We start from the raw sequence: 21,491 nt of genomic DNA, 5'->3' as shown, positions 1-21,491 counted from the left end.
TCGAAACGGTGGATGGGAGAAAAATTCCATAAAAAAAATTTGGCAGTAGTTTATTGTAAAAATTTCCATGCTGTATACAAGTAGTGCCGCCCTCAAAACAAAATAAATCACAAAAAAAGATAATTTCTATTAATTTGATTTCGAAACTGCATAACCTAAATATCATCCGCCCCTGGTAAACAAAATATAGAATTAAAATTCGTAATTTGTAAACGAAAATTTTTTTTAACTTCATCATATTGTACGAAAATATTTTTTTCCTTCAATTAAATGCTAAAAAAGTTACGAGGTACGTTTAAAAAGTAAAATGAATTAGTATTTTCAAAAACGGTGCTATAGAAATGGCAAAAGGAAAAATGAGAACAAAATATTTCAAAATTTGTCTATTTATACGGAAAAACCTAAAAAATTCCATTGTGAACTACGAGGAGATATTGGAAATGATGTACGAATAAAAAAAATTTAAAAATGCCCCCCCTTATTGTCAATAAAAATCTGTCAATTTCCATCACATTTAAATTTTCCTAAAAATCCAGAAACGTTGGAATACATAAAAATCTATTCATAAAATAAATCATGGTATTTTTTAATTACACCTCGTACATCACCAAATTCATAAAGAGTCATTCCTATAAAAAAAAATGAGCTAAAATATAAAATAAATAACCTCGACTAGTTTATATACAAGAAAATAAAACAATTTTTCTATCTTTATACAGTGTGATCCATTTAATATGTATAAAAAAAATTATATCCAAATTTAAAACAACTATTTTCTTGAAAAAATAAATCACCCTATATATACTTCAGAAACAAAAAATAATAATTCTTCACTTAAAATAACAGAACACTAATCACAAAAATTTATATCTGTCAACTGTCACTGAATCTGTCAACCATAATTATAGGTTATATAAAGTTATCTGTCAAATATACGTTATATGAAGTTATCTGTCAACTGAAATTTTAGGTTATGTGAAGTTATCTGTCAACTGTCACTCAATCTGTCAACCATAATTATAGGTTATATAAAGTTATGTCAATTATACGTTATATGAAGTTATCTGTCAACTGAAATTTTAGGTTATGTGAAGTTATCTGTCAACTGTCACTCAATCTGTCAACCATAATTATAGGTTATATAAAGTTATGTCAATTATACGTTATATGAAGTTATCTGTCAACTGAAATTTTAGGTTATGTGAAGTTATCTGTCAACTGTCATAACGCCTCGTTCACTATAATAGATACAGTATACGAGGTAAAGTCGCAAATATAAGTGAATACGTATATAAACGAGGGGACGTTTAAATGTATTTTGTTTTTGTGATAGAAATTCTGATCATTCGAATAAATATTTTACGTTTATTGCCACAGGCCGGCGTAATTTCCGGTTAAGGTGGCCGGTAACGGACCGCCCGCCGTAAATAATCTCGTACCGGTGGTATCGTAGCAATGCGTATAGATGGCTGGTACGTATTTGACGTTTTGTATGTTATCGATGAATTCGTCGTCGGGAAACTGTAAAACAATAGAAAAAAAAAATCAATTATTCAGTACGTGGAATAGATAATAAAATAACAGTAGTTCGAACGAACGTTTCGTTCTGTTCCTAACTCGAAAAACCGCTTAAGTAGTTCATATGAACATGTCATTTTGTTCTGTTTGTAACCCACAAAAGTAGTTCAAATGAACCAATATTCATATATATTTTTTCTATCAATTTTATGTCATAAAAATCGTAGTAGTAGTTCAAATGAACGGTTTGTTTTGTTTATAACCAGAAAATCATAAAAATAATTCAAATAAATCTCAATTTTGTTATTTTTTAATGTTTGTACTTTAAAAAATGTGTTAGTAGTTCATATGAACGTTTCGTTATGTTTGTAATCCAAAAAAACCGCTAAAGTAGTTCATATGAACGATAATACTGTATGTTGCATGTTCTTATCCTGAGACGCACATTTTTTTAGTTTTTTTTAATGTTCATAGTTCATTCGAACGAGAAATAATTTCTTTACACTTTAGTTTTTTGAAGAAATAAGCCAGTAGTAGTCCAAATAAACATTTTTTCAGTCTATTGATGCTTATAAATTGAAATCACAATAGTAGTTCATATGAATGGTGAATCATTTCTTTGGAAGATTGATTGTTTGAAAAATAACCATAATTGTAGTTCAGAAGACCTTTTTTTTCAATTCAGCAATGTTTTAATATGAAATCACGATAGTAGTTCATTTGAAGGGTAAATAATTCCTTTGCACCTTAGTTTTTTTGAAAAAAAAAGGCTAGTAGTAGTTCATATGAACAGTAGTTCATCATTTCACACAGAACATAACAAATAGTTCATATGCACCTTTTCATAAAAAAAATGAGAGTTTCTGGTAACAAAATGACAGTTTTCAAAATCAAATTTTGCAGAAAAAAAATTGCGAAAACAAATTAAATTTTCATTACTCACCACGTAACCTTTGCTGGCTTTGAGTACGACCGTTCGAGAAGAATTGATACTAGAATCGAGGTATTTACCAGCTTTGAGATCATAGAACATGAGCATACCCAAACCGGTCCCAACTGTGAGTACATTCCCTTGGAAACTAGCAGATCTGATACCGCAACCTGAATATCTTGAATTCACCTTTTTAACAGCCTGAAAATTGTCAATTTTCAATAAGGTTCACCCTGTAATGAGAAAGAGCATCGACAACACGAAAATACCTGCAACGTTCGACAATCCAACAGCAACGTATAAGATCTACAACCTATTGCGTACAGTCCGGTGTCTTGTACAGCTAGACAGACGTTTTCTTGAGCAGATGGTAATTTTCTAGATAATTTCTGTTTGAAATTTTCCGCGTTCCAAATGTGTATGTATCCGTTTAAACTTAGAGCTGCTATTTCGTCGTATTTCTTATTGAAAGTCAAAGCGCGAACCTAATCATGGAAAAGAACAATTATTATTTGAGTAATAATCGATTTGTTTCGTCACTTTAATAGATAATAACGTATCAGTAGTTCATATGAACGTTATTTTTTTTATTTGTCTAATAAAAATCATAGTAGTTCATATGAACGTTTTATTATCTTTAGATCTTTAAATAACCACAAAACTAGTTCAAATGAATGTTTTGATCTGTCTGTAACACAATAAACCCAAAAAGTAGTTCGAATGAATGTTAATTCTTTTTTTTATTGTTTGCCCAATAAAAATCGTAGTAATAGTTCAAATGAACCCTTTGTTCTCTTCATAACTTTAAATAACCACAAAATTAGATAATATAAACATTTTTTTTGTTTGTTTTTCTATCCATAATGCAATAAACTCCTAAAGTTGTTCAAATGAACGTTAATTATTTTTAATGTTCCCTTTGTAGCATCTAAAAAACCAATAAAAGTGGTTCATATGAACATTTTTCAGTTTTTTTTTAATGTTCCTATACTAAAATCACAACAGTAGTTCATTTGAATGATAAATAATTTATTAAAAACTTAAGTCTTTTGAAAACACATATTAGTAGTTCATATGAAGAGTAGTTTACCATTGCACACAGATATTAATATTAGTTCATATGCACTTTTTCAAGAAAAAACTAGAGCTGTTGATAACAAAATGACAGTTTTTAATATCAAATACTTGGTTTGGTGATTACCTTTTGAGCCCCCCTACAATCTTTCACGGATATGGCTTGGATATGTCGATGCCTCGGTATTTCTTCAGTACTTTCCAATAATTCCGGGGTAATTCTCCACAAAGCCATTTTCGTATCCCTCGAACCGGAGACTAAAAACTCATCGTCCAACCAACACATATCAAATACCTTAAATGGGTTTGTGCGAAATTGATGGGTGTTTTAGCATTTAATATAAATAACTTACCCAATCTTTATGGGCATTTTCTCCCACACAAACTGGATCTAAAGTAGGCAATCTATAAATCGCGATATCACAAGTATTTCTAGCTCCCGTCGCCAGAAGGGTTTTTGAGGGGTTAATTTGTACTGAATGAATACCACTTTGCTGTTGTTCAGTACCAAGGAGATCCCTTTTACTTAACAATGATGGTATTTGGTCTATTTTATGCGTCACAACATCATATACCATTAACTACCAAAAAAATGATATAAAACGACTCAAATATTTTTATAAATTAACGAATTCTTACCTTATTACACTTCGTCCCGAAAACAACTTGTCTATCACTTAACCACTGCGAACAAAACACTTTATTCATATTACCTAAATTTATTGGAGTCTCTTTAAACATTTCGTGAGTTAACATATGCCTACTGCCGTAATCCGGCGTTACAGAACTCGATTTGGTGCACTGCATTTCTCTATTTCTAACATAGTCGACGAAATTGAAAGACGTATTCAATATATCTTTCTGCACCGATAGTGGTTCCTCGTCGCTATCACTATCTTCGTAAGTAATAAAATCTTCGGGTTTCTCAGATTTTCTACTCTGTTCTAACTTTAAAGCCTTCAATCTGGCTCTTCTCTCTTCTAATCTTTGTTCCAGAGAACAAGACGGGGCACGTCCGAACACAGGACGCATATGCGTTCTAGACATTTTTAAATAATTTATGCACTTTATCCTATTTTTTCCTAGTCATCCTTTGCGTGTCTTTTCATCGTCCATGAATGATATTGTTGACTTTACTTACAATATCAACAAATATGACAATGTAGAACTGACAATCAAATGTCATCTGTCAATAACAGGTTCAACAACAACAACGAAAATTCGTTTATGATAAATTAATTATTTTGTGAGATTTAAATAAAGAGCCTTAATATAATTATCGGATTATGAAACAAAACATTTCTAAATCTACTAATTACTATGTCTGATATATCTTCTAAAGTTAAGAATATTACTGAAAAATATATTATTGATCATAAGAGACCTAATAAAGTTGGCACTATTGTTCTAATTTTCTAAATCGAAATTTTTCATTAAGTATAACAAAAATTTTCTCTCACTAGAGCACGTGTAAATGAATTACTCATATTTTTACCTGCACTTAAATAATTCTTTAAAAATGATTATCTATTATATTGATTTCATGCCAATAGTAGTTCATATAAATCTTAGCTCCAAAATTTATATATAGAAATAGTAGTTCATATAAACAGTAGTTTCCTGTTTTATTTTCAATTTGATTCAACAATGTGAACATATAGATATGTATTAAAATTTTACACGAATAATTCTATTTGTAGTTTTTAAGGTAAGAAAAAACATTTTGTAATAAAAACAAATTTTATTTATAATTATTGTCATAATCATCACGTTACAGTAAGAACAAAATTTTTTTGTGCATCATTGCTGGGTACTAAATTATGTCCTTTCCTATCACTCAAATTAGTTTCCGCAGCATTCGTCACTTGGCTAGCGAGCAACATACTCATCATACCTTGTAAAACCGCCAAATTATTCGACAATTCGCTCTCCCTTTTCAGCACATTCGTTAATTCGATAAACAATTTACCAACTTCAGGAGGTAAAGATGACACACTATCTTCGTAAGTATCCAAGAAAATATTCGCCGCGTCAATGAGAATTCTAGTAAAACGACAATCTGTTATGTTTCTTATAAGAAATCTCAAAATTTGCAGTAATGATTTCTTATCTTTCGCTTTTAGTGCTTTACCCAAAGCCTTACGACGAATTAATTCCTGTATCAATGAAACGGTAACTTGAGGGTTTTTATTAGCGACGTATGGTAGTAGAACGCTGTCCAAAGCTTTAGAATATTCAAATTTTCTCAAATGACGATCGTGTTTGGTTTCTTTCTCGTGAGTAAGTACAGGAACTACAGTATCTACGGATACTTGATGAGTGCTACTGATAAATTGATAAGATGATAATTTTTTATCCAATTTCTTCTCTTCTTTATCCTCTTCTCTTCTACTTATAGACACCAATCCGTCTACTAGTCCAGCTACTAGAGTATCGTCATTTTTAGAAACCCCCAAACTTAAAATGGCGTTAGGAAAATCTAGAGTGTGTACAGTTTTAAAAGTAGAAATATCGTATATCTTCACGTGCCTATCGAGACTTCCTGATAACAATCTTTTATTATCAGAAGCCAGTCGGAGACAAGTTATTGTTTTATGATGCTGAGATATACTTCCAATTAATCTACCACCAGCTAAACTGTCCCATATTTTTATTTCCGTACCTCCAGCTGATAAAAATATACCTCCGGCTGGTAGAAAAAGTAAAGATTCCACTGGACTACCATGGTCGACTGTTAAAACTTCATTTTCTGTTCTAATATCAAACATTTTAACTTTATGATCGTAGCTACCGGATAGTACCACGTCTGGTACAGCCGGACAAGTCGTACCTGCTCTGATGTAATCATTATGACCCGTGAAAGTTAACAGATTTTTTTCTGTTGGAATGTCCCATATTTTAACAGTTTTATCGTCTGAGAATGTGCTTATTTGAGCTGCGTTATGTAAAAAATGTGTTCTGTGTACAGGCGCTGTATGCCCTTTGAATAACCTAAAAAAATTGATAAGCACAATCAGTAATTACAAATTTATTATATAAATACCTCAATAAACTTTTTGAGGAAACATCGAATAGTTTTACGTTCGTTTCTTCGCCTCCTGCAAGAAGAAGTTTACCGTCTGAACGAAATACCGCTCCGTAAGCATTTTCTCTAAACCTAGATATATTTTTTACAACTAATTTAGTTACTGGGTTATAAACTTGAACTCGAACGGAACAAGTAACGGCGAAATAGTGCGGTTCAATTGGTGAAAAATCTATGTAATCTATGGGGCCAAATTCTTTCACTAATACGGGTACCTACGACATTTTTTAACTATAAAACAATGTTTTTAAATAGTTTGAATAACTTACACCTGACTTTTTCCAATAGATGTAATCTGGTGTGATTAACGGTCCACTTTTTTGATAAATTTTAGTGTTCAATTTCTTAAATGCAGGCATCTTTAGTACTTAACATGACATTAATAAGAGAAATGTGTTTTGATTAACTTAACCTACAAATATCTTCTATTTTATTAACCTTCGTTCATTTGACAACGAAAAATAAGTAAACCAACCAACAAAAACTATTATTTTGGAAATTGATTTCGTTTATTAATTAAACTTGCTAAACTTTTGTTTCAATGTGTTCAACATTGTTAAAACGTACCTTTTTGCGAAAATAAACAAAAAATTGAATGGATATATAAACCGGTTAAGCCTATAAATTTATAAAATAAGAAGAGGGAGGTGACATTTTCCTTGTTTACCTTGTCGAAATATAAATATGAGTTTAAAGTGGATTCATGTAAATGAAAGGTAATATCTATTAAATACTGTTATATTTATTAAAAAAAACTAATTTTAGATTAATAAAAGGAATAGAACTAATAAATTCTGTATCTACAAAAAAATTCAAATTGTTGCTTATTCATATAGTGAGTGCCAAAAGTGAGGCTATCTTTACAGAGGATGAATTAAAGAAATTGAAAGAATCCCTAAAATTAGATGACGATTCTCTTCAGCTTCTTATTCAATGCATTTCTCACATATTCCGTCAATCTACCAAAGTAATATTAAAACCAACATCTTTATACAAACAATTAACTGAACAACTCAATATAACCGAGGAGAAATCTGAAGAATTCGTGAGGATATGGTGTAAACAAACAAACGAAGATTTCGATAACTTTAACAATAAAATGAAACTCGAAAATTTATCATGGGAAATAAATATACAGGGTGCGGATCAAATTAACAATAAACAAAGTGTACCGATTGCCAGAGTTCAATTGCAATTAACAAAATCGGATAACGAGAAAAAAGAAAGAATCGTAATGGAATTCGATCGAACCGAACTTCTACAATTATATAATAATTTGGAAAAGATACAAGTTAAATTAGATCAAATAAATAGTGTTTGAAAATGTATGAATATAATACTTTTTTTTACAATTTTGTACCGTAATTACATCACCCTGTAATATCCTTATCAGTATTCTTCTCTAATACCAAAGAGGATATAGCGATTTATAATTCTACGTTGTCAAAATTTAATGATCGTCATTGAAATTCTGTTTATTATTTTACATTAATAACTAACTCTAAACCATAGAACTACGCTAGTGACGCGTTTGTGAACGGGTAAAGTTTCGTGAACGCTCAATATCCACCGATTTATAATTATTACACTCAAGGCATTGCTTCGCGAACGTACTTAAGGATTCCGTGAGGTATATCAAAATTGGTAGTTTCGACCTTAGATAATTTCAAACTAATCGCCAACAATCTTAATATAATTAATCTGTGATTCTATAAAAAAATATGAACTCTAGCTCGTTTTCAAATAATAAAGTATCGGTATGTCTAATTAGTAGTTCATATTTAATCCTTTAGAAAGCGCTAATTTTGTTAGAACAAATGACGTGTTATGAATGATCTAAATATAGGTGATCTGTGGAACAAGCTCGTTATACTAAAAAAAATTTTCTCATGCTATAATTTTAGGAAAGTTTAAGTGAAATATTTAGATATTTTTCGATTTTCCTAATTTGAGATTAAAAATTGATCGTTTACAGTTATTGGTAATACATTTTATTGCAATTTACACAAAGAAAACTTGTACAATTTCTTTTAGGTTAGCCATGTAATTGTGTCACCCTGTATTATATATTTCTTGTAGAGAACGTCAGTAATTATGAAAAATAAGATTTTAAGACACCGCAAAAAGTAAAATATATTACAAAACAATTGTTATAATGAAAATTGAAATCCAATTAAATAAATTTTCAAATTTATCAAATAATAACAAAATTATTCATACAATTCGAAATCTATTCTTTCTAATGAATAAAAATTAGTGTTTTCCCCGCACTTTCTAACCATCACCCCGCTTTTAAAATAATTTTCTTGGTTCCATTTTACCATTTGCGAAGTGGTAAACGGACCGTGGGTTTCTTCGTCTTCTATTTTCCATTTAAACTCCCACGTCAATTCGTTACTTTTACTACTCGTAGTTTCCTCCTCTATTTTCGCTTTTTCTTTTTCGTCGAAATCGTCCGCATACATGTCCAATTCTGGTTCTTTGGTGGGTTTCTTTTCGCTTCGAGCGATTTTGGAGTGGATCTGCTCGTAGGTTTCTTGGTACACGTCCATGTTACCTTGTTTCGTCAATATTTCGTTTGCTATTTCTGTTAAATCAGTCACGTCTTTGGAATCGATTAAAGTACCCGCTTTTTTACGTTTCAGCCTTTCCACGCTCGATAATTTCATATCGGCACCTCCTAATCTTTTTAGAGATTTATTCACGGTTTCTTTTGGTTTCATGTATTTCAACATTTTTTTGTATGCTTTTATTTCGTCGAATTGGTCGTCTTCGCTTTCCGTATCACTTTCCGAACCTAAACCTTTTTCGTAGAGGTTATATTTTTTATCACTACCAGCATTAGCTTTTATTTTTTCCCAATCTATATTGTCCAACCAACTATCTCTTATTTCTTTTTCGTTGTTCCAAATAAAGTGACCGTCTCTATCGAAATGTCCTTCTTCCATTTCTTCATTCATATTGAATGCGGTTAGTTTTTGTTCTCCATCTAATCTTGCTATACCTTCTTCTTCACCTAAAACAAAAAAATAAATACAATTAATAACATATTTAAAACGAAATTTTGATAATTTATTACCTTCAATGTCATCAGCTTGTAAAACGTTGTCTTCATCGATTTCATCGTCTTCTTCATCGCTATCTAACGTGTGTTTTTTATTAGTTTGACGCCCGGTATCATTTGCTTTAATTTTAGTTTCCATAAAAGCGTTATCGTAATTTCTTTTAGCCATTTTATTTACAAAAACGAAAAATCGTACCAAAACATGTAACAAAACATCGACGTAATATTTAATTCTTCTGTTTTTATTTACTTGATATAACAATGTTAAAAATAAGTAGCTGTGAATCGCGCAGCACGAGACCAATTTAAAAAAATGTGAGCTTAATCGATTATAAGAAATATTTTGTAACACAAAATAGTTTTTTTTTAAATAAAAATTAAATCAAATAATAAAATTTAAATAATTATTCTATTATAACTCTCTTTTACATAATGACCTTGAATAAAATGTGACATAAGCTATTGACATTTTGAAATGGAAGGTGACAGTCGCGATCTACTTCAAAAATGTGTTAGTATGAAAAATGTCAGTTTGGTGAGTGGTTGTGCATTTTTTTAAAAAGTGAATAAATATTCAAAGGTAATATTTAAATATATTCTCACTTGATAATTCTTTATCTGATATAAATTATTTGTGAAATAACTGAAACATAACCTTAAGAATAACCAAAACAGAATATGAAATGGCTGCTTTAATATAATTTCGAAAGTTTTAAATATATTTGAATCATTAACGAAAATTTTAAATGTAATAAACAAAGTTAAAACATTTAATTACTTTTTACAAAATCCCTTATTGATTTTAACAATTATTATGAAGAATTTTTGTTTTGTTTTTAATATGTAATTCAATTAATTTAATTCATTTTTTAACTATTTCCATATGCTAAAAGATAGTATTACGAGGTCTATTACATAATTTTGAAGAATGAAACGCTTTCTTGTGAAATTAAGTTTCAAGTCGAACATAATTCGTATTATAAATGTGATGTAGAAATTAATTTGGAAATTCCATTCTACAAAAGTACCTTTTAAACCAGTTTGTTGAGAAATTATAAAGAATCGTTTTGTTTATTTTTTTTTATTTTGAAATAACCTCTCCTTCCAAGAATTGTTTATTTAAATACATGTATTTTTTTTTATTTACCATCAAAATATTGTTATTTATCATTATTTTTAAAAAATACGATTTCAGTTTCATTTTTACCTCAATTTTTTTTAATATCTTCATACTAAAGACAAAACGACGATGTTGTATAACAAATTCTAATTTAATTGAATGTTTTATGTACGGAAATGTCTTAATAATTAAAGAATTCAAAATTTGGGTGTTGGTGTTTGATAAAAACCCTCGGTTTAGTATTGATAATGGGTTATCAGTAAATCTTTATTTCACCATGGACAAATCTAATCAAAGTGTATTAGAAGTAAACAGAAAACTATAAATTTCGTAATGACTTTCACATTACTAATCTTTGTGGTTCGAATCTGGAGTATATGTTGTGTAGAAAAGCAATTTGATGTTGTTTTTCGTGTTTTTTCAATACAAAAATATACCGTGTGCAATCAAAAAGTAAAATTTTTCGGTTTACTTCATTCGAATGACTGATTTTTTTATTTACACGTGTCCAAGTGTCACATATCGACGTAAACATCTGCTATATTTCGTTATAACGGCGAATTTTTGTCAAAGTTTTATTTTATAAAAAAGAATTTTTTGTTTGTTCAAAACTGCTGATAAAAAATTAATTTAGGTATTTCTAGCGTGACTTTGCCACACGTGTTTACAAAAACAAAGACATTTTAACCACGTTACGTATCTGTTATTCACGCATATGAGCTTTGGAATCTTGTAATCGCTTTTATTTTTTAAATTCCACTAAAATCGAAAGAAAACGTGCCAGATATTTCGATTTATCACTTAAAAATTTTAGATTTCGTTTAACGACTTGATTCGGGGCCGTTTGAAAGTCATTTTTGGTCATTTGGAGCTTGGAAATTGATTCTACCCCAAATCATAACTGATCTCCTATCAAAAGGCGACTAATTCATTAATAAAACAGTTCCCCGTTGCTCCAGAATCCAATGATCGGTAAATAATCGCCTATCTGTTCGATTCCTTTCCAGGATTTGGGGCCCTGTCGCGGGTCTCCATTTACACGTGTATTTCGAGCCACTTCAAGTCTTTCCCGACCCTCAGGAGCCTTTAAATATCGTCTACTGCCTCCTTTCGTAGCTACCGTGTCCTAATTTTTTTTGGCGTTGAGTGTATGTTTCCTCTATTCAGATTTTTTCGTAAAAGTTTGATTTATTTTGTAAAAAAAATGTTCGTGGTTGAAATCCGTGTATAACTTTTTAGAATAATGGACCATTCACAACATACTTTACACGAAGGTCATGAAACCATGAATCACGACCATATGCATATGGACCATACGAAACATATGCACGGCGACGTCGGACATAGTATGATGCAGATGTATGTAAGTAAATCCATTTTTTTTTATAAATTTGTTTCGTTATAATAATTATCGAACTTACCTCGTAAATATCCCTCGTATACGATCTACGTTCTAATTTTACTAAAAATCTTACCGAAACAGCAATTTTTTAATGTATTTCGTTATTTCAATTATCGAACCCACCTCGTATATATCCCTCGTAAACGAAACTACAATATTTCGAAAAATTGATTTTTTTTTTCGAGTTTTCAATATTTTTGTTACATAAATTATCAAACCAACCTCGTATATATCCCTCGTAAACGAAATTTCTTAGCAAAACTACAATATTTCGAGAAATTGATTTTTTTTTTTCGAGTTTTCACTATTTATTGTTACATCAATTATCGAACCAACCTCGTATATATCCTTCGTAAACGGAATTTTTTAGCAAAACTACAATATTTCGAAAAATTGATTTTTTTTTTCGAGTTTTCAATATTTTTGTTACATAAATTATCAAACCAACCTCGTATATATCCCTCGTAAACGAAATGTCTTAGCAAAACTACAATATTTCGAAAAATTGATTTTTGTTTTCGAGTTTTCAATATTTTTTGTTACATAAATTATCGAACCAACCTCGTATATATCCCTCGTAAACGAAATTTCTTAGCAAAACTACAATATTTCGAAAAATTGATTTTTTTTTCGAGTTTTAAATATTTTTGTTACATAAATTATCGAACCAACCTCGTATATTTACCTCGTAAACGAAATTTCTTAGCAAAACTACAATATTTCGAAAAATTGATTTTTTTTTCGAGTTTTCAATATTTTTGTTACATAAATTATCAAACCAACCTCGTATATATCCCTCGTAAACGAAATTTCTTAGCAAAACTACAATATTTCGAAAAATTGATTTTTTTTTTCGAGTTTTCAATATTTTTGTTACATAAATTATCAAACCAACCTCGTATATATCCCTCGTAAACGAAATTTCTTAGCAAAACTACAATATTTCGAAAAATTGATTTTTTTTTTCGAGTTTTCAATATTTTTTGTTACATAAATTATCGAACCAACCTCGTATATATCCCTCGTAAACGAAATTTCTTAGCAAAACTACAATATTTCGAAAAATTGATTTTTTTTTTCGAGTTTTCAATATTTTTGTTACATAAATTATCAAACCAACCTCGTATATATCCCTCGTAAACGAAATTTCTTAGCAAAACTACAATATTTAGAAAAATTGATTTTTTTTTTCGAGTTTTCAATATTTTTTGTTACATAAATTATCGAACCAACCTCGTATATATCCCTCGTAAACGAAATGTCTTAGCAAAACCACAATATTTCGAAAAATTGATTTTTGTTTTCGAGTTTTCAATATTTTTTGTTACATAAATTATCGAACCAACCTCGTATATTTACCTCGTAAACGAAATTTCTTAGCAAAACTACAATATTTCGAAAAATTGATTTTTTTTTCGAGTTTTAAATATTTTTGTTACATCAATTATCAAACCAACCTCGTATATATCCCTCGTAAACGAAATGTCTTAGCAAAACTACAATATTTCGAAAAATTGATTTTTTTTTCGAGATTTCAATATTTTTTTACATAAATTATCAAACCAACCTCGTATATATCCCTCGTAAACGAAATTTCTTAGCAAAACTACAATATTTCGAAAAATTGATTTTTTTTTCGAGTTTTCAATATTTTTGTTACATAAATTATCAAACCAACCTCGTATATATCCCTCGTAAACGAAATTTCTTAGCAAAACTACAATATTTCGAGAAATTGATTTTTTTTTTCGAGTTTTCACTATTTATTGTTACATTAATTATCGAACCAACCTCGTATATATCCTTCGTAAACGGAATTTTTTAGCAAAACTACAATATTTCGAAAAATTGATTTTTTTTTTCGAGTTTTCAATATTTTTTGTTACATAAATTATCGAACCAACCTCGTATATTTACCTCGTAAACGAAATTTCTTAGCAAAACTACAATATTTCGAAAAATTGATTTTTTTTTCGAGTTTTAAATATTTTTGTTACATAAATTATCAAACCAACCTCGTATATATCCCTCGTAAACGAAATTTCTTAGCAAAACTACAATATTTCGAAAAATTGATTTTTGTTTTCGAGTTTTCAATATTTTTTGTTACATAAATTATCGAACCAACCTCGTATATATCCCTCGTAAACGAAATTTCTTAGCAAAACTACAATATTTCGAAAAATTGATTTTTTTTTTCGAGTTTTCAATATTTTTGTTACATAAATTATCAAACCAACCTCGTATATATCCCTCGTAAACGAAATTTCTTAGCAAAACTACAATATTTAGAAAAATTGATTTTTTTTTTCGAGTTTTCAATATTTTTGTTACATAAATTATCAAACCAACCTCGTATATATCCCTCGTAAACGAAATTTCTTAGCAAAACTACAATATTTCGAAAAATTGATTTTTTTTTTCGAGTTTTCAATATTTTTTGTTACATAAATTATCGAACCAACCTCGTATATATCCCTCGTAAACGAAATTTCTTAGCAAAACTACAATATTTCGAAAAATTGATTTTTTTTTTCGAGTTTTCAATATTTTTGTTACATAAATTATCAAACCAACCTCGTATATATCCCTCGTAAACGAAATTTCTTAGCAAAACTACAATATTTAGAAAAATTGATTTTTTTTTTCGAGTTTTCAATATTTTTTGTTACATAAATTATCGAACCAACCTCGTATATATCCCTCGTAAACGAAATGTCTTAGCAAAACCACAATATTTCGAAAAATTGATTTTTGTTTTCGAGTTTTCAATATTTTTTGTTACATAAATTATCGAACCAACCTCGTATATTTACCTCGTAAACGAAATTTCTTAGCAAAACTACAATATTTCGAAAAATTGATTTTTTTTTCGAGTTTTAAATATTTTTGTTACATCAATTATCAAACCAACCTCGTATATATCCCTCGTAAACGAAATGTCTTAGCAAAACTACAATATTTCGAAAAATTGATTTTTTTTTCGAGATTTCAATATTTTTTTACATAAATTATCAAACCAACCTCGTATATATCCCTCGTAAACGAAATTTCTTAGCAAAACTACAATATTTCGAAAAATTGATTTTTTTTTCGAGTTTTCAATATTTTTGTTACATAAATTATCAAACCAACCTCGTATATATCCCTCGTAAACGAAATTTCTTAGCAAAACTACAATATTTCGAGAAATTGATTTTTTTTTTCGAGTTTTCACTATTTATTGTTACATTAATTATCGAACCAACCTCGTATATATCCTTCGTAAACGGAATTTTTTAGCAAAACTACAATATTTCGAAAAATTGATTTTTTTTTTCGAGTTTTCAATATTTTTTGTTACATAAATTATCGAACCAACCTCGTATATTTACCTCGTAAACGAAATTTCTTAGCAAAACTACAATATTTCGAAAAATTGATTTTTTTTTCGAGTTTTAAATATTTTTGTTACATAAATTATCAAACCAACCTCGTATATATCCCTCGTAAACGAAATTTCTTAGCAAAACTACAATATTTCGAAAAATTGATTTTTTTTTTCGAGTTTTCACTATTTATTGTTACATCAATTATCGAACCAACCTCGTATATATCATTCGTAAACGGAATTTTTTAGCAAAACTACAATATTTCGAAAAATTGATTTTTTTTTTCGAGTTTTCAATATTTTTTGTTACATAAATTATCGAACCAACCTCGTATATATCCCTCGTAAACGAAATGTCTTAGCAAAACTACAATATTTCGAAAAATTGATTTTTGTTTTCGAGTTTTCAATATTTTTTGTTACATAAATTATCGAACCAACCTCGTATATATCCCTCGTAAACGAAATTTCTTAGCAAAACTACAATATTTCGAAAAATTGATTTTTTTTTCGAGTTTTAAATATTTTTGTTACATAAATTATCGAACCAACCTCGTATATATGCCTCGTATAAAAAATTTGTACCAAATTTGATCGAAATCCTCACAAAATCACAAAATTTTGAAAAATTAATACTTCTTTCGAGTTTTATAATAAATTTCGTGATATGAATTATCGAACCCACCTCGTATATATCCCTCGTATACGAAATTTTTTCAAAATCCTATCGAAACTATAATTTTTCAAACAATTAATTTGTTTTTTGAGTTTTTAAAAATTTCGATATACTAATTATCAAACTTACTTCGTATATATCCCACGTATACGAAATTTATATCAAATTTCATCGAAATCCTCACAAAGTTACAAAATTTTGAAAAATTAATATTTCTTTCGAGTTTTTAAAAATATTTCTTTATATTAATTATCGAACCCGCCTCGTATACGAGATTTGTTCCAGTTTTGCCAAAATTCTAGTAAACAATATTTCGAAAAATGAATTTGTTTTCGAGATTTTGATATATTTGAAATAACAATTTTTTGAAAAATAATTTTTTAATTTCGTTATATAAATTATGGAACCCACCTCGTATATTCCCCTCGTATACGAAATTTATTAGTAAAACTACAATAGTTCCAAAAATTAAATCATTTCTAGAAGTTCTACATTTCTTTATATTAATTATGAAACGTACCTTGTATATATATCGTTATAACAAAACGTATAAGAGAGTCGTTCTAATTTTACTGACATCCTGAGAAAATTAGAATTAATTTGAATAATGTGGATCCCTGGATACTACAACAAAAAATATTATTTAATGAGTTTAAATATCGAAAGTATATTAAACGAGGTCAGATCTATATCAAGATGTTTTTATCGTTTAAATTGTTGCAAGTGAATGCTATTTAAATTTTATACGAGGATGATTCGTTTAGTAGAAGCCAAGTACAACATTTTTTTGTTCGATGTACAAAATTATTTGTGGTAATGAATCTGGCAACGTAGCACCTGCATATGAGGATGTAAATTGTATTTTACGTATTTTCCTTACAGTTTTATTTTTCTTCGTCTGCCACCGTACTATTTTCCGATTGGAAATTTACTACGACCGGAGGTCTGATTGGGTCTATGATAGGAATATTTATAATGGCGGCTTTATACGAGGGACTCAAATATTTTAGGTAAAAAAAAATGTATGACGTATAAAACGTAAATTAATTTTCACGTCTTCAAAATTTTATATTTCAATTTTGTTGTTCTGTATCTCATAAATACGACTCTTCATCTTGGTATATTTATTTTTAATCGTCGAAATAACGTTTTTCAAAAAGATTTTTTTTCTCACATTGTAGAGAATATCTATTTTGGAAAACGTACAATTCGTTACAATATAGAGCGGTTGCGATTCCAGAAAAGAACCAATCACACGAAGAACCCCAAATAGTGCAGTAAGTATTTAAAAAAAAAAGTTTGTTTATCAATATTTATTTATCTATATTGAGTGTTGATATACTTAATAATCAGTAATAACGTATATCAATAACCGTCTATATGATAAAAATAATGTTTTCCTCGAATTATAAACTCTAAACAAAAAATATTTTCATAATAGATTGTGTTTTATAGCTCTTATATACGGATACATTATCTGGCAACGTCGCGATTGTCTGATGTTTATTACAACGCGCCAGTTGAAACACCAACGATATTGTGACTGTATTTGATTAAATTAAATGATATTGAAATTTGTCGTCTCTGAATCAATTGTTAGAATAGAATGAAATTTTTTTGGTGTTTCACAGCGAAAAAGCAATTTTGGAAATTAATATTTACAAAAAAAATATAAAAAGAAACTTCAAACTTTGAAAATAACCTTCGTAATGACCGTGGAATCGTAGACTTGTTGAAAAATAATTTAGATCTTCACTTTTTTTACGTGTTATTTTTATGTCATTTGCACCATTATAACTATTTAAAAAAACAGAAAAGTTTTTAACATTATTACGTGTTATTTTTATGTCGTTTGTACCATAATAATGATTCCAAAAGAACGAAAATGGTTTGACGTTATTATACTTACTTAATCTGATGTTTCACTATTTACAATCACTTCAATCACGTTTATTCTGTGACTTTTAAAATCAAAATCTGAAATTTTAAAGTTAAGTTACACTTAATTAACCCCCCACCCCTACTTGAATGATATAACTTACCAGTACTTATTTTTTTTTTCGAAATTTTTGATCCTATAACTGTAATTCGCGCCCCTATACGCATCCGTTATTTGTCGGTTTTTTTGCGGTACATCCTGTATATTTATATTGCACGTATCTAAATTACGAAAAACATAAAAAAGTCTAAAAAGTAAAAAAATTTGAAGTATTTATTACGAAACTATTAATATTTATAAGTGAAATATTTTTATGTCATTTGCACCATAATATTGATTAGAAAAAAACGAAAATCGTTAATTCATGATAAATGTTTAGCTATTTTTTTTGCCATTATGTTGTAGGTATTTTAATATCTTCTTAGAAACCATTAATATTTTAAAAAGTATTATTAAGTACGATTAAAATATTTAAAACTATCGTAACTAATATAATCGATGTTTATTCCACGGACTTATCTAAACGATTATTATTTCGTATTATAATTAAATAATATTTGAAAAAAAAATTGTTTATTCATTTATTTATTTATAATTTACAGTCCTTCGATGTTGAGCAAGATGCATTTCCTGCAGACGTTCCTGCACATGGTCCAAATGGTCATATCTTATTTTCTGATGCTGATATTCATGACGTACAACACGTGGTTGTGCATATCGGTGGTATTCGGTGCGGGCGTCGGCTATTTTCTGTTCGGTTGGAAGAAATCGGTCGTCGTCGATGTAACGGAACATTGTCACTGATATAGGAAATTTAAATACGCAGTATCTTTTAGGGCTTTAAAATGATGACAAAAAAGAAATAATCAAACAAAAAAAAATAATAACGCGTAAACTAGTGTGATAAGATAAAACTTGTATTTAAAAATAAAAACGAGAAAAGTCTGCAGTCAAACGAGATTTACGATATTCAATATGGCGGTGTTTGGGGTAAATGGCGCGAAAAAGATGATACGAGGGTGATGTCGAATGTTGTTGATTATTTTTCTATTAAGTTCGTGGTGATTGTATCAATGTTTTTATTTTTAATTCTAAATGGTCATTTTAGATAATTTCAAAGCGATTTTGTAGATTTTTTTCGTTTTTATCTTATATAATAATTTTGGGAAAAAAATATCGATAAAAAAATCTCTTTTTTGAATTCCTTTTATTCATTTCGTCGTTTCCTCGATTCTAAACGGTATAAAGAGAGATAAAAGATGGTTATATACAGGGGGAACACAAAATTTAATGAAAACTACTGGAAGGAAATGGAAAATATAGTTAGAGGGGAGTAGAAGTGTTGGAAATTGAAAATACGGGGGGTGATTGATAAACAAAAAGATTCGATGGATATTAAAAGCGAAAAAACGAAATCGAGACAACGAGGGGTGAGTGAAAAGTTGGAATGAGTTCAAAATAGAAAAAAAATGGTGGAAAGGTGAAGAAAAAGGAAAATTGTCATGGAAAAGTAAAAGAAAATGATCGTTTGATGAAGTTTAATGGTCAGAGGGGAGTAGAAGTGTTGGAAATTGAAAATACGGGGGGTGATTGATAAACAAGAAGATTCGGTGGATATTCAAAGCGAAAAAACGAAATCGAGACAACGAGGGGTGAGTGAAAAGTTGGAATGAGTTCAAAATAGAAAAAAAATGGTGGAAAGGTGAAGAAAAAGGAAAATTGTCATGGAAAAGTAAAAGAAAATGATCGTTTGATGAAGTTTGGTGGTCAGAGGGGAGTAGAAGTATTGGAAATTGAAAATACGGGGGGTGATTGATAAACGAAAAGATTCGGTGGATATTCAAAGCGAAAAAACGAAATCGAGACAACGAGGGGTGAGTGAAAAGTTGGAATGAGTTCAAAATAGAAAAAAAATGGTGGAAAGGTGAAGAAAAAGGAAAATTGTCATGGAAAAGTAAAAGAAAATGATCGTTTGATGAAGTTTAATGGTCAGAGGGGAGTAGAAGTGTTGGAAATTGAAAATACGGGGGGTGATTGATAAACAAGAAGATTCGGTGGATATTCAAAGCGAAAAAACGAAATCGAGACAACGAGGGGTGAGTGAAAAGTTGGAATGAGTTCAAAATAGAAAAAAAATGGTGGAAAGGTGAAGAAAAAGGAAAATTGTCATGGAAAAGTAAAAGAAAATGATCGTTTGATGAAGTTTAATGGTCAGAGGGGAGTAGAAGTGTTGGAAATTGAAAATACGGGGGGTGATTGATAAACAAAAAGATTCGGTGGATATTCAAAGCGAAAAAACGAAATCGAGACAACGAGGGGTGAGTGAAAAGTTGGAATGAGTTCAAAATAGAAAAAAAATGGTGGAAAGGTGAAGAAAGAGGAAAATTGTCGTGAAAAAGTAACAGAAAATGATCGTTTGATGAAGTTTGGTGGTCAGAGGGGAGTAGAAGTGTTGGAAATTGAAAATACGGGGGGTGATTGATAAACGAAAAGATTCGGTGGATATTCAAAGCGAAAAAACGAAATCGAGACAACGAGGGGTGAGTGGGGGTGAGTGAAAAGTTGGAATGAGTTTAAAGTGGAAGAAAAAGAAAAGAAGAACGCCAGAAAGAAAGGGACAAAAGATAGAATGACAGAAGAAAGAGATAAAAGGCAGAAAAAAAGAGGGCAAAGTGAAGAATGAGAGTAAAAGGAAGAGAGAGGAGGGCAAAAAAGGGGGGAGTGACAGAAGGAAGGGAGTAAAAGACAGAAAGAAGGGGGCGAAAAGGGAGAATGACGGAAGAAAGAGGGTAAAAGGCAGGAAGAAGAGGGCAAAAAGGGAGAATGACAGAAGGAAGGGAGTAAAAGGCAGAAATTAACAAAATAGAAGAATGATTGGAAAAATTGGTAATTAGATGGAGGAGTAAATGGGGTTCGATTGGAAATGAACCTTGTGGGGAGGATGAGACTAGAGATAGGGACTGACGAATTGGAAAAGAGGGTGCAAAGAAAAGATAAATAAGTAAAAATTTGGTAAAATATGTATACAGCTCAAATTTGTTTAGGAAAAAAAAGTTTTGCACTAAAAACTTTTCTTTTCTCAATTTTTTTCTTATGCCCGACGTTTTTTATTATCGACATTATTTAAAGACTTTTCTTAGTTTCGTTCCAACAGTTTTTAATGTGCGTATACAGGGCGTTCCGAGTGCGAGGTAAATAAAAAAAAATTGACAATTAGTTTAGTCGCATTCGGATCACCCCGTATATTAAAATTAATTTTTATGTTAAAAATGTATCGAGTATTATTATTATTAAATATCTTTTTATTAAAAA

General features: G+C 29.5%; 5 protein-coding genes across 5 annotated transcripts; 2 read left to right on the top strand and 3 right to left on the bottom strand.

Moving 5' to 3' along the window:
• Window positions 1–46: 46 nt before the first annotated feature.
• Window positions 47–4,694, bottom strand: LOC130895543 (DDB1- and CUL4-associated factor 12 homolog). The gene is made up of 6 exons (XM_057802894.1): window positions 4,163–4,694; window positions 3,877–4,104; window positions 3,651–3,818; window positions 2,719–2,934; window positions 2,462–2,650; window positions 47–1,521 (listed from the first exon to the last, which is right to left on the bottom strand). The coding sequence occupies exons 1-6, from the start codon at window positions 4,568–4,570 to the stop codon at window positions 1,366–1,368; spliced, it is 1,365 nt and encodes a 454-aa protein (XP_057658877.1). The 5' UTR covers window positions 4,571–4,694; the 3' UTR covers window positions 47–1,365.
• A 549-nt stretch (window positions 4,695–5,243) lies between these two features.
• LOC130895542 (U3 small nucleolar RNA-associated protein 15 homolog) lies at window positions 5,244–7,038 on the bottom strand. Its single transcript, XM_057802893.1, has 3 exons — window positions 6,878–7,038; window positions 6,567–6,823; window positions 5,244–6,514 (listed from the first exon to the last, which is right to left on the bottom strand). The coding sequence occupies exons 1-3, from the start codon at window positions 6,965–6,967 to the stop codon at window positions 5,290–5,292; spliced, it is 1,572 nt and encodes a 523-aa protein (XP_057658876.1). The 5' UTR covers window positions 6,968–7,038; the 3' UTR covers window positions 5,244–5,289.
• Window positions 7,039–7,265: 227 nt separating this feature from the next.
• On the top strand, window positions 7,266–7,945 carry LOC130895541 (COMM domain-containing protein 10-like). The gene is made up of 2 exons (XM_057802892.1): window positions 7,266–7,324; window positions 7,374–7,945. The coding sequence occupies exons 1-2, from the start codon at window positions 7,293–7,295 to the stop codon at window positions 7,927–7,929; spliced, it is 588 nt and encodes a 195-aa protein (XP_057658875.1). The 5' UTR covers window positions 7,266–7,292; the 3' UTR covers window positions 7,930–7,945.
• A 770-nt stretch (window positions 7,946–8,715) lies between these two features.
• Window positions 8,716–9,979, bottom strand: LOC130895539 (CD2 antigen cytoplasmic tail-binding protein 2 homolog). The gene is made up of 2 exons (XM_057802891.1): window positions 9,688–9,979; window positions 8,716–9,624 (listed from the first exon to the last, which is right to left on the bottom strand). The coding sequence occupies exons 1-2, from the start codon at window positions 9,839–9,841 to the stop codon at window positions 8,819–8,821; spliced, it is 960 nt and encodes a 319-aa protein (XP_057658874.1). The 5' UTR covers window positions 9,842–9,979; the 3' UTR covers window positions 8,716–8,818.
• A 154-nt stretch (window positions 9,980–10,133) lies between these two features.
• LOC130895538 (high affinity copper uptake protein 1) lies at window positions 10,134–21,491 on the top strand. The gene is made up of 5 exons (XM_057802890.1): window positions 10,134–10,252; window positions 12,032–12,155; window positions 17,123–17,250; window positions 17,422–17,517; window positions 18,782–21,491. Exons 2-5 carry the CDS (start codon window positions 12,036–12,038, stop codon window positions 18,981–18,983), a joined length of 546 nt encoding a protein of 181 aa, XP_057658873.1. The 5' UTR covers window positions 10,134–10,252; window positions 12,032–12,035; the 3' UTR covers window positions 18,984–21,491.

The sequence above is a fragment of the Diorhabda carinulata genome, chromosome 6, assembly GCF_026250575.1.
Source record: "Diorhabda carinulata isolate Delta chromosome 6, icDioCari1.1, whole genome shotgun sequence".
Classification (NCBI taxonomy): domain Eukaryota; kingdom Metazoa; phylum Arthropoda; class Insecta; order Coleoptera; family Chrysomelidae; genus Diorhabda; species Diorhabda carinulata.
Note: the sequence above shows the minus strand (reverse complement) of the source record. Positions and strands in the feature narration are given on the sequence as shown.